Source organism: Netta rufina, assembly GCF_964035555.1.
Source record: "Netta rufina genome assembly, chromosome: 4".
In the NCBI taxonomy this organism is placed as follows: Eukaryota; Metazoa; Chordata; class Aves; order Anseriformes; family Anatidae; genus Netta; species Netta rufina.
In genome coordinates this window covers 67531021-67544708 of record NC_140127.1, presented here as the reverse complement: position 1 = coordinate 67544708, position 13688 = coordinate 67531021, and the positions used below count along the sequence as shown (strand labels likewise).

The 13688-nt window shown below is 37.7% G+C and overlaps 1 protein-coding gene across 2 annotated transcripts in view; it reads left to right on the top strand.

Annotated features, from left to right (window-relative positions):
- RGS12 (regulator of G protein signaling 12) overlaps positions 1–13688 on the top strand; it is a gene marked incomplete at both ends in the record, with an annotated part of 81121 nt that overhangs the window by 17980 nt on the left and 49453 nt on the right. For both annotated transcript variants that reach the window (XM_084285689.1, XM_084285688.1), the window contains one exon: positions 202–321. In XM_084285689.1, the coding sequence (XP_084141815.1) occupies positions 202–321 (120 nt within the window). The remainder of the gene's footprint in view (positions 1–201; positions 322–13688) is intronic.

Genomic DNA, 13688 nt, shown 5'->3' with positions numbered 1-13688 from the left:
ACAGGGTACGTGATGAGCTTGTGTTGAACCTGGTGTCCTGTCAGAGGTTTGCAAATCTATCTCCTTGGAATTCTGTCCCTATCAGTGCAGTCAAGCTCGACAAAAGTAGAATTGTTTAAAATACAGATGCTGTCAGTATGATCAGTAATGTACTAAAATTAAAGAAGTAAAATAATGATATATATTTTCTTTCTTGTTTAGGGTTCAAAATTTGGACATTCAGTGGGATTAAATCAGGCTCCTCCCCAGCGTTCTTCTGCTCGAAGATCATTTGGAAGATCTAAGAGATTTAGTATTACTCGTTCACTGGATGACCTTGAGGTAATTAACTTTCACTTAAAACTTAGAAATGAGTCCAGGTGTATATACATGTATATACATGTATATACATGTATATTCCTCACTTATAATGGTGGTTAATGGTGGTGATAAATGAAGGAGAGTAAGCAATGTCTGTAGTGTAATAAAAGTTATTATGGCATTTGTTTGAGGGAAATAGAGATTTCAGGTGTCACCTGACTTTCTCAGTGTTTCTTTAATAGTTTACGTTGATGCTAGCAGTGGCCATTCTTTCTGTGGGGAATCTTAACTTTATTTTACCCATCACAGCTGGTCATATAGAACAAAACAATAGTTGGAATTTAATTATCCTGACCAATGAGAAAAAAAAACAACTAATGTTCATCACATTCTTTTTATCATTCAGCTGGTATTCCTTGCAATAAGAAGGTTTTGGGGGGTTACATATGTTTCTGGTGTTGAATACGAAGACCAAGCTCTTTACATAGTTCCCTAAGGAATTTAGTTTTCAGAGTATGGAAAAAGATCCTGTTTAAACAGATTAAATAAGTTTTTCCTCCCTATATGCCAGCAGCTGGAAAAGGGAATGCCTAATCAACGTGGTGCTGGTGATTGGTATGGTGATTTTGGGGTTTTCTGAATGTAATGTAATAACACTATTTCACATCTGGTATAACGTCAGCTGATGTCTGGGCCTCAGTGGCCAAAGCTTAGTAATTGTGGTAGAAGGAGAGAATGAAAAGTCACCTGAATTTGAAAAGCTGTTCCTTCTGCTCTGCTGAGAGCATCTCTCAAGCTGAAGGAATACGGCTTCATTATATCTTCTCTTCTAGTGTGCTTCCTCCTGAAAACCTGACCCATAGTGATGTGAAGGCAAATGGAGAGATTTTTCCCTTACCCCTTTATCATGCTTCTCTGGAAGAAGGTTTGTGGTTGGGCAGAAACAAAACTATGTGCAGAGCTCTTGGCACAGGAGCCATGTAACACATATTACACTGTTCTTTGGCATGGGAGGGAATGTGGCACACTGATTCCTCTAAATGGGAAGGAGGTGTATAAAAAGTGTTTGAGAGGGGAGGAGGAAAGAAAGACATATTCTGAGTTTCCTGTTGTGGCAAGATGTAGGAAGAAAGGCATTTCACTAACTCTGAACTAAAGGAGGGGAGACCTCGGTGCACTGGATTTTTAGGGAACGGAGTATATGGAAGGAGCTTCTGGTGTGCTTAGGGAATGCAGGTAGGATTTGTCGCTACTTATTTCTCAGATGTTTTAAAGGAAAAAAAACTACCTTTTTTTTCACTGTGGTCTATTTCTTCCTGTCTGAAGCTTTCAAGTGTCTTGCTTTTCTTTACTAGTCACTGAAAATAGTTTTCATTTCTTTGCACTTCTGACTTTAATATAGTAAGTGCACAACTTCAACAACCAGAGCAAGATCTTCTAGATAAAGCTGTTTGGTAACTGTCTAGGAACATATTTCTTCATTAGAAAATTTTTCTAAATTAAAAAACCTTGCTGCTATTTATTGCTAGTCTTGACAGAATTTCTGGTCGCAGCAAGAGACGACCTTAGAATATCTAAGAGCCAAGTGCTAGTGATTCATGTGTGATAGAAAAAAAGTGGGTTCACACCACATTCTTCTAGATTTAGATTTCATAGAGATTTATGTGAATATCTCATATTCTGAGGGAGCTGTAAACACCAAGGATATCATTTAATTTCTGTTGTAGGAGCTGTTTTACATTGCAAAAATAATCACCAAGATAGGGACATGGTGCTTACCCTCTGTTAATTTCAGAAAGATATCATAGTCACTGGGCTATGAAATCCATTTTTCTCTCTTTGCGTCCCAGTCGGTATATATAATATATATAAATTGTCCCACCAACAGGAGGAACTGGGAGTCTCTGTGTTACACAATGTCCTAATAGTCAAAGCTGTTACTTTAGATGGGGAAACTGAAAATTCTAGGCCATGGTATGAATTGGACAAAGCAGAAACAATCTGTACTAAAAACTGTATCTGGATTAATTATTAAATGTAGCCACGTGGGTGTGGACTGCTCTCTGTCAGCTACTGCTTTTCACTTGAAAATCTCTTTTTTTTTTTTCTCTGCATGCTACAAGAGAATGACACTTAGCCTTCATATATCCCAGCCACCTGGTGAAATACCAACCCTGAGAGTAATTTCCAAAACTTGACAAGTCAAAGTAAAATAGCATGAGATGTTTTGGTTTTGGTTCTAACTCTAATGTTGCTACTGCAGCGTTATTCCCAACGACTGTTATGCGAAGTGTAGTAGAACACAATGTTGTCAGTGCATGTTTAGATTATTTCAGGCCATCTATTTAGAGTTGCTGGAAGAGGAAATAACAATAGCAGGAAATTCTTAGAGACTCCACCTCTGGAATAATGATTATGAACATATTATATAGGTTACTCAGTTGTTGTATTGTTTCCAGCTATCTTAGCAGAACAGATAAGGTACTGACCCAAACACTAAGTCTGAAACTGAGTATGCCTCTCCAAGCTTATGGGTTTCATTCCTGCTAAGATCATCGTAGTCTTCTAAATTGAGCAGTGAACTTCCACGCAGTTCCTTTTATGGGCATATGGTGAACACTGCTCATTTCTCATGGGTCTGAAGAAGGTTGCATTTGCACTTGTTATGACATTATGAACTTGCTCCTCTTGCCTTTGGAGCTGTGGTGTCTGAAATACCAGCTGTCAGTTTTGCTGTCTTCTGCCATAAGGTGGCGTGGTTTCTTTGCAGTTGTTTTTTTTTAATTTATTTTCAAAACCATTCAAGCATAAAACATATATTTATGTTTTATATATTATATATATATATATAAATTTTAATAAATAAAACCAATGATTGCAAGAGAATAAATATTTCACCTCTTCTTTCAAATAGGAATATAATGGCTGACAATACCCACACAGTTAATATTCACATAAGGTTAGAATTAGCTGTTATGATACAGTGCCCACCTCAAGCATTTCCTCTTACCTGCAGAAGCTCTGCTGTACATTAAAAATAAATAAATACAAGTTTGTGTGCTTACTCTCTAAATGCTGTTTTTACTATTAGAACCTGTATATGAATTTGTTTTAAATCTTGAGAGATCAAAATAGGATAAGAGTGCAAAATTATAGGATGTTGTTGTGCTAAGATGTAGCAGATAAGGAAAATGTCTCACAAAGCACAAAATGTACAATTTTATTTCTGAACTGTGAAAATTTGCTTGTTTACACCAGGGCTGAATATGATTAACTTGTAAGTTAGAACTCAATTTGGAAAATTAGTGTGCCCAGTATATGCCTTAATTATATGGTTTTCACAAGAAATGTTTTTAGAGATTTTTCTTTACTAAATTACAAGAAATATGTTTTTACTACGAACAAATTCCTACTTTGTATATAGTAATAAATTTTTCTATGTTAATCATTTTTTAAGTAATAGTACCAATAAACAGCAACAACAACAATATCTGTGATTTCCACCAATCCTATTTCAGAGAATACCTGCTGGTTCATATTTACAAGGTATAGCTTGAGCTAAATGGAACTTGTCATGATTTAGAATTATTTAATATTTAGACTAATGAGAGGACACGATCCTATTTTTCTTCTTACTTCCCTGTAGGTAAGTGCCACCACTCACATCTTCTGCTTTGTAGGATTCTGTGATGGCAAAAACATTGTTTATTGATTTATAAACACATTGAAGGTGACTCTGTAAGACTGCAGAAACTAGAATCCCACCTTTTTTTTTAAAAAAAACAAAACAAAACAAACAAACCTACATTAAACAGAATAATCTTTTTTTCTCAGCATCAATTTTGGAACCAGATCCAGCACCACTTCCAACTGTAGCTCTTTGCATTCATATCTTACCTTTCTTGAAATATGTAAAAATGGGGGACCCTTGTAAGTGTTCCCTCAAATTCAACAGATTTGGTTGTCACCTAGCCAGGGAGAATATCTCAAAGCTGTTGAGTTTCCTGAAAATCATTTTGATGTACCTTTGGTATTTCTCTGTGGTTAAAATTAGGGCAGAACAGTATAATGGGATACATAATGTCTTACACTAATGAGTAAGAGTATTGCTACTCTCTGAGTATTGTTAAATAACCTTTTGATTTAGAGATCTTCGGAACAAAAATATATCTTTTATAGACTTTATTTTTTATAAGACTTTTTTATTTTTCTTTTGTCTCCATCCCATTTTGTAAACCTTAAAGCTACATCCCGTATGAAAAAACATTAATTGTATCAAATTTCTAGATTTGAGTAATGTTTTCAAAGTTGGAATGTACTGAAGTCCTTTTATTAGTCAGTGTTAAGAATTTTGTTAGAATGTTCTATCTTAATTATAACCATTAATAATCCAGTATTATTAGCTGTTATTATAGATAATAACGCTCGATTTTTTTCTGTTTGTTAATTCTACTGAAGCAACTTTTTTGCATTTCATCTGCTAATTGAAAGCGTACAACACATCTCCTCGGTATGAGGTTTTTATACTAATGAATGACATGTCTCTGCTGGATATTAGCTTTGGCATCTGTGGGTGGCAAAAAACCCTAAATGCTCATTTGACTTAATAATGAGTTTTTAAGTGGGTACCTGTCTTTGTTTGGCTGATTTAAATAATCAGACAAAGCTTACACAGGGAGATAATAGCTTATATTAGGCTAGCTAGTGTAGTAGGAAAATCAGACAAGAAGAGTTAAACATGCCCCAAACTTTTCCCACCCTGTAAGCTGATCTAATAAAAAGTATTAACACTCTCCACAAAGCTTGCTTCACCGACAGTCTTAGATCATCACCATGGCCTCAACAGCACCACTATGGCTACTATAATTACGTGATTTAAATCAAGGAGCCTCTTCATTGTGAATCTAGATTTGTGAATTTAACATTTGAAAAGAATGCATGTTTTTGTCTTAGGTTTTACTGATTATGTTAAGCTGTGATAATTTACTATGGCCTGCTGGCATACACAATTTCCACCACGTATTAATTACCTTCAAGCATTGCATCTTTTGCATGTATTTTGTCCTAATTCTTAACTAAGATATAACTGACTGATTGACAGTTTTGTCCTCGGTTTGTTTTCATGAAGGTGGAAAAAAGGCCATTTGGGAAACAAAATAGCATGCAAGAATAAAATCTAAATTTTTGTATGTGAAAAGTAGTTCTGTATATTTAGCATTTTTTTATAATAGGATTCTTAAAGAGCTGCTCCTTTCTCATGCACTGTCAATATCCTGCTATCCTGAAATCTGAATGCTAGTACAATCCTGCCCCTAACATTGCTGTTTCAGAAGTCTCATGGATCTGTGACCAAATCCTAAATTCTTTGTTTCTTTTTTCCCTCTGTTAGAAACTGCCTGGTGCTGCTCGTTGGAGTAGCAGTGTGTGGCAGAGCCCCTTTCTTGGAACCTGCCACTAGGTGTCAGCTTTTCAAACAGCGCAAAGTGGAAGATACCAGCTCGGTGATTTTGGTCGCTTCCTATAAAATCCAAACCCTCTTGCTGATCTAGAATCTATGCACCTTTTAATAGTTGATCATGAAATTAAACATGGATTTATTTACCTTGAATTACTGTAACATGTGGTCATGGAGATGCTCATTAAGGCTTTTAAAAAGCACCAGTGGTTTCTTTCCAGGTATTCCAGTTTTCTGCTCTGTTCAGACTTCTGACTGTTACATTGCTGGCTGAAGTTGCCTACTGATGGGGCTGTGTAATGGCTGCACACCTGAGCTGTCAAATGAAACAGGGCCAGGACGGATAGCCACTGGAGCGCAATGTTTGTCCTCTTGCGTTGCTGGAGCTGTCATTTATGTGATTTGTCCTGGGCCAAAGAGTCTATTTTCACAAATGACTTCTGGACGTGGTTTAGAATTTAGCCCCCATCACTATTCCCAACGGGAAGTTTGGATGCAACCAACCTGATTGACAGGAGGCTTGGTGGTATGGCAGCGGGCAGACACTTTCAGCTGTCTTTGGAACTACACAATGGCTTATGGCACTATTTATTTGGCTACTAAGACACAGCCAGTATGTCTCTAGGTTACCATCATCCCCTTCTGAATGATGCCTGTATTGTTCCTTAGAGTTTGCTTTGCTGACATCATTCTTAGTGTGTCTTAAAGAATGTGATTTTTTTCATGGTTGGTTCTCCAGACTGCTCTGTTAAGAGTTTCAAACTCTTTTCAGCGTACTCTGGAGGATCTTCCTCAGATTATTTCTTACATGCGATCATTTGAGGTTTGTTAGTTACATCCATTGTTACTCCTTTAAGGAGGACAACATAATGCTAGCAGTATACATTTATTTATTTTTCACAGACTGGGCACTGGTATTAGTATTAAGCGTGTGCTGGTATTTTATACTGTAACATAATTTTGAAAATATTATGATTTTTTGTTATATTTTTTCCTACATTTATAAAATTATGGATTTATTAAAATGTATTAAAATTTATTATGGAAAATTCTTATGCTCTTCACACTTCACATATTTTTGTAAAGTATCTGCCCAAGGTGCCTTGGTCAACAGCTGAGTGAGTACAGTTGTGAGTAACCTCTTGTTTGTTGTGAAATGGAGGCACTTATTTCTGGATATATTCAGGAATGTTAAACTGTGTGATCTTTAAGACACTGAGAGTAAGCGGATTTGTCTCTTGTCACTGTGACCAGACTTCATTAATTTTACTGTTTACTCTTTTCTACTGCTTTTGGGTTATTTATTTTAGATTCTGCAGATATTTCTCCTGAATTGCATGTAAGAAAATGAGTAGTCAGAGAGTATGCTGGGAGCTGGATTTCATCTCTCTTTGCTCTGTGAGGTGCGTACAGCAGCGCTCCTTCTGTACTTGGGTGCCTGAGAAGAAATCAACAGTGCCTAGGATGGATTCTGTTGGGAATTCATTCCCCATATGTGCCAAGACAATTGGCACCGTATGCAGAATCTTCTCCCTCAGGAAGCAATTGCCTGACCCTGCCACTCAAGTACTGTCCAAACCTTATTGCCTCTGGGCTTGGCTCTCTAACACAAGCCAGTTTCTGTCACAGAACCAGAGGTACAGTCTATGCTTTCAGGGACTAGAGGAGAACTTTTATTCTGCTTAAATCTGCAGACAGCAGGCCTTATTTCTTGTCAGTAGGCAGCACTACCGTTCTTGAGCTATTTGATTAAATGGACACTGGTGAATTCGTAAGCTGTCAACATCTCTGGTCCAGTCACATTTGTGATACTACAAGGATCAGCCTGGGTGAAAGAGTTAAGGCAACTGTCTGAAGCTACAAAGGGCTCGTATCCATTAGTAGGTGGGCAACCTCTCAGGGGTATCTTTCTCCATAGCCTTTGGTACCTAGCCTTCTTTTAAAGTTGGGCTGACTGTCTTTGAGCTGAGTGTTTACTGTCCTGAGTCTAATTCACGAGGCACGTTAACCCCCTGACATTGTGGCAGAATAATAGCTTTTGGCACTGCTGTCTGAAATCCCTAGAATTATTCGCTGCTTAACCTTTGCTTCAGTTCCTTTTGTTGTTGATTCAAGAGCATCTTTGAAGGCTCCTCCCAAGAAGGTGAGCAGTGAGGTAAAGTTAGTCAAGTTAATAAGGGCAAGAACAGTCTCTGAAGATGAGAGCAGTCTGCTTTTATAAGACAGGATGACTGGACAGCAAAATGGCAGATGGAAATGTATGTAGATAGATGTAAAACAATGCAAATGAGGCAAAATCATCCTAGCTTCATATATCAAATGGTAGCTATGTCTCTGAGCTGACTGTTTCCTCTCAGAATTGAGGTCTTTGCATTATAAAGGGCAGTGGCATGAAAACATCAGCTCGGTACAGGAGCAGCAAAAGAGAAAATCCTGTTATGAATTATTAGGGAAGGAATACGGGAAAATAAACAACATAATAATTCTACTGTATAAATCTGCTATGTGCCCACACTGTGATTTTGCCAGCTTAAATATGGTGTTCTAACCTCTTTATTTCAAAAATGTTATGATGCATATTAGAAATGGAGAAGGTTCAGAAAGGCATGACAAGAGCACAGAATCATGGCTAGCATACGAAAAGTAGTTGGGTTTGAGTAGTTGCTCGCTGTCTCCTTTGGGACAAGAAGGAGGCACCATTAATGGAAGGTGGCTGGAGCCAGGAGCAAAACAAACAAAGGAACACGATTGTTCATGCAGCAGGTAAGTAGATCTGGGGAACGTCTTACCACAGAGTGCTGTGGCTGCAAGAAATTTGCATGTCCTTAGGGGAGAATGGACAAATGTTTGGAAAAGAAAGCCACCGGGTATTATTAAGGAGACAAGCCACACCACGTTCAGGAAATGTGAACTAAAAATACCTGAAGTCTGGGACAGGGTAATTAGGGAATACGTTGCCCTGTGCTACCGTGGCCACCACTGGAAATTGAATAGGGGGTTTGATAAATGTGTGTTCTGAACTGATGGGGCCATTCTTATATTCCTAGGCTCAAGGATGGATGTTGCTTCTCTTTGTCTGTGGGTTCATGTTCTCTAGGCACAGGAAGCTGCGTTACCTTTCACAGTGTCACCGTTTCGTGAAGGGCTCTCCAGTACAGCATCTTCCAGTGCAGCATCTTACACTTAACAGGAGTGGGTGCTGGGAACACGCAAGGTTGTGTTCCAGCTGCCTGCCACCTCTGCTTTCTGGCCAAGAGCACCAGCCCCTTCCCTGCTGCAGAGTTGGTTGCCCCTGCAATTCCCAGGCAGGAATGAGGAACCGGGTGACTGGTTTGTTTCGTGTCCCTGCCCTTCCTCGGCTGCGGTTTCCGTCACCTGATACATCTTTTTTGTCACGTCACATGCTGATGGGTGAGGAAGGATTTTTGCTCTGTGAGACCTAGTCAGTGGTATGGAATGAATTAAGGCCTTATTGAATGAGCTGAATCGGCATTGATAGAATATAGTCACAGAGTAGATATGAGAGCACTGTAGCCTGCTGTGAATTGATTCTGACTCTGCACTCCTTGTTTAAAGTGATGAGATTTTTTACCAAGGCTGGGACTTGGTACCATTTAATTTCCACTGTCCTCATGGATTTTTTTAGTCCAGTGAAGCTTTAAGAGTCACCTGTGGAGCTTCTTCTAGATGAGCTGCAACTCTTTATTTAGTATTAAACGATCAAAATGTTTCATCTGTTCCTCTCATGCTTTAAAAAAAAAAAACAAAAACCCATCTTCTACTTCCCTCTAGATCAAAGAACTCCAAAAGGCTGGTGTATAAGCATTATTTGTTGGGCAGAAAATATGTGCATTTCCTCCTGAAAACACCCTGATATTGCTGGTCTGTCTGGAGTGTAGGTGTGGTATCGAAAATGACGAGAATCATGTTTCACTTGGAACAAGATCCTTGTAAATGCCAGTGCCCTGCTTACTCAAAAGAACATGGAGCATTTTGGTAGGATGAGATAGGTTGCATAATACGCGTACATGTGATTGTAATCACCCTGAGACATGCACCTACATGCCAGGAACTGGAGGAAAATTGCTGCGAGTCTTACAAGTTTAACTGTTCTTCTTCATCTTCTTCATTTTTTTTTTTTTTTTTTTTAAGTAATTTTAGATTATATTTCAAGTAATTTTAATGGGGATTGATTCACTCGGTTCATTCGGATAATATTCAAGGGGAATGTAGTAAAACTGAAGATACTTTGGAAGAGAAAATGATGTTGACTCAATGCTTAAACAAGTTTGGACAGAAGTTGAAGTCAGAGTCCTGTAGGCCTTTACCGAATGCATTTTACATTAGCAGACTTCTCAGCTGCACGTTGTTGTCTTTCGAGAAGCCTTTTTTTGTTACGTGGGACCTGCCTAAACAACATTTTACGAGCTGCCTGCTCCTTTTGATGGGAAGATACTGAGCCACTGAGGGCGGAGAATGTGCTGGGGAGGGAGGAGAATGGGAGAGGTGTTGATAGGGCAACACACAGAGAGGCTTCATTTTTTTACTGGACTCTGGAAGAAGTAAATATGTGTTCAGAAAGAGCTTAATAATAAAGTTGAAGGGACTGTTTCTTAACAATGAGCTATTAAACTATTTATACATGGAGAAAACTTTTACTGATAGTCAAGTGTCTGTAAGTATAAAGTTTTGTTTGTCTAAAGCGAACAGAAATCAGGAGTATGGTTTAATGAGTAGCCTTCCAAGCTAAGAAATCTTGCAGTGAAATGTGATAAATAATGCTTCTAAGGATTCAATGAGTTTTTAAAGAGACAAAGTTCGTAAGTATAAGAATTTAAGTTAACTTTCTATATAAGCTCTGTTATGAAATTAAGAATATACCATTTTAATAGACATGTTTTAAATGACATTGCTTTTACAATTTAGAGTAGGTATAGTATACATACTGATGTTTCTCTAATTATTATTTTTTAAAAATTAGTCACTTAATTTTCACTGTACTTTTAGATGTGTTTCCATAAAGCAAGAATGTTGTAAAAGTTGTAAGTTACCTTCGAATTGTTACACTTCTTTTTAAGGTGTACAGCTAAACTGATTTCTCTTCCAGCTGGATTTTTCTCCAATAAAAGAGAATCCAGATAGGATGAGTTACTAGCATAAATGAGGAGTATTAGTAGAATATAGAATTTTGAGGTGTAAAGACTTCAGACAGCTTTTAGCTTTTTGCTGCTCAGAAAACACACAGTTTGTAAGTGAAGGACCTAAATGCGTTATCAAATTTTGACATTTTAGCCTTATTATTTATATTTAGTCTTATATATGTCAACGTATAATTTCTTTTAATGCTGAAAGTGTATCAGCAAAACTCTTAGCTTTTAAAATGAAAAGGGAAAGAGAAAGATACATCTCTGTATCTGCTCTAAGATACAGCTTAGAAAGATACATCTGCACTGTTTTGTTAAAAATGAGTAGTTTTCATGTTTGCTTTACACTGATTTCCTCAAAGTTTATTGATTCTTAGAGGCTTCATCTATAGTAGTAGGAAATTCAGAAGTGACTTTATGCGTCTATTTGTCACTTAATCATATCCTCCTTAATATGTAATTTAATTTTAATTCACTATTAAGCTGCAATTCATCTTCCATCTGGATGTACAAGTTATGCACGCTGTTACTGCATGATTTTATTAGTGGAGGGAATTCAGCTGTCACACGATGTTGATCAACAGAAGAGAAACAGTGATGTTTGTCTCAAAAAGATTACCGAGTGTATTTTTTATTACCTATTTGTGGTCAGACTCCTCAGAAGCATATTTAAAAATTCAAAATATGACTTTCAAAGCCAACTACTTGTTTTTAGTGATGATTTCTGGATGGCAAATCTTTCCGAATTTATCATTTTGAAGTGTGTACATCAGTCTTGGAAAGGCAGGCAGACAGCAGGGGGCACTCGGGACAGCCGTTTGCAGCCAGCCTCTTCATTGAATTTCCTGTATTAGTGAAAGTCTTGGTATTTAAAGGTAGCTTCTTTCTCAGTTATTTATAAACGAACACATTCCAAATAGTTTGACTTGAAAATATTTTTCCTTAGTATAACCCTGCAGTACGAAGGACTTATATCTTTAAAATTGGTAGAGGGAAACCACAACCTTGTAAACAAGAGAAACTTCCCTCTTTTAATCAGTAGCCCACATGCAGTGTGTTTACTGCTGCGTAGCTGACAAATCCTCCACCAAAATACATCTGGACAGACTCTAGAAATTTTGGGGAATCAGAAAAGAGATTTCTTTTTCATTGAATAGTTGTCTCTGTTTGTTTATAGGTTGTGATTCTCCTGCTTTACAGAAACTCGGGGTCAGTGAGCTAAATGAAATCCTAAACTTTACTTGGGCTTTCGTGCAAGTAGCTGTTATTATCTTGACCATGGGATGCAGCAAGGAATACTTGATGAGAGTTAAGTTTTTGGAGGAGTGTTCTGTTGATGCCAAATTTACTTTAGGAATTTGTGTTCAAGAGTTCATCCAGAGGGTTGCCTCTTTCGAGTTGCCTCATATTTTTTGTGTGTGTGTTCTTCTTTTAGGAGTCAAGGATACATTAAATCCTATTCATCCTTTGACAAGTTCAAACTTATCCAGGCTTCCTGTCATTCTATCTTTTTCTTGAGCTTTTTCTTCTCTGAAAACAAGCTTACAAACGAAAATAAGAGCAGGAAGTGGAGGGAGGGTGGAAGAGAAAAACAGATCGACCATATCTGGGGTCTTTACCCCTTCCCACAGTTTAGCTTGTAAGCAGATGGATGTGGGTTTAGAAATGTCGTCTTTGGTGTATCTGAATAAGTTTTTTAAAGCTGTTGTGCCATATTTTAACACTTTCCATTAATAGCTTTGTAAATTAACATTCCTTTTGCTTTCAACCTTTGAACCTGCATGGTTTACAGATATGATACACAAAATCATAAGATTTTGAAGCTGGCAGCTGCTAAAATAATCTATGGAGTATAGAGGTAAATGATTTTTTTCAAGGGTTTTCAGAATCTCATGACATTTCATAGTCATTATCATTAACTGGTATTGTCTAATTGGTAGAGTTTCTTGTCAGTAGTGTCACTGTATGGAAAAAATGTGGACATACGATGCTCAGTTCTTCAGTGAAATAAAATCAACAGCTATAGAGGTCTGTTTAAACTAAGGGATCATTAGGTTTATAACGCCGACCAGGAGTGCCTAGGATGTACAAAACGTTGCCCACACACGGTTGTTCCCAACCGTGCTCCACCACAGGGGCTCTGCTGCAGTGCTAGTCTTGCTGTTACATCCAATTACATGTAGGTATTCTTATTTTTTCCCCTTAATCACTCTGATGTACTTGTGGGTCGAAAACACACCTGTTAAAACCGTGCTGGCACATTTGGGCATTGCAGGTGATTCCTGTAGGACTTAGGTTTATCGTTAGCTGAACACTATGGATAAAAGGCTTTTCTGTGTTACCCCAAAGGGGAGTTCCCAGCACAGCTCTCCACTTGTGCTTTTCACTGATCCGATGTGAGGATTACTATGCATGCTATCACCTGTATATTTGTAATGTTGCTCTCTGGTTGTTTAAGGTATTGACTGACAGTGAAAAGACATTCTGCAGCCCACTTGGTTTCATGTCAAGAAGTATGCGATATTTAAACGGACCTAAGTGGCCTTTTTTCATTTAAAAATATATAGTTTTAATACTCATACACACAGAAATGGCTCTTCTCTGCAAGTATCATGGGATATTTCCTACATCTTTATTTTAGGATTTTATAGAACGTATTCCTTCCTATCAACCTCCCTATTTGTTTCCATTGCTTTTCTTCATGGCATCAAACACTAGGGGAAGGCAGCACTGTGAAATGCAATGGGGTGCCTATTCAGATAACTAATCAGTTAATAAATGAGCATTGG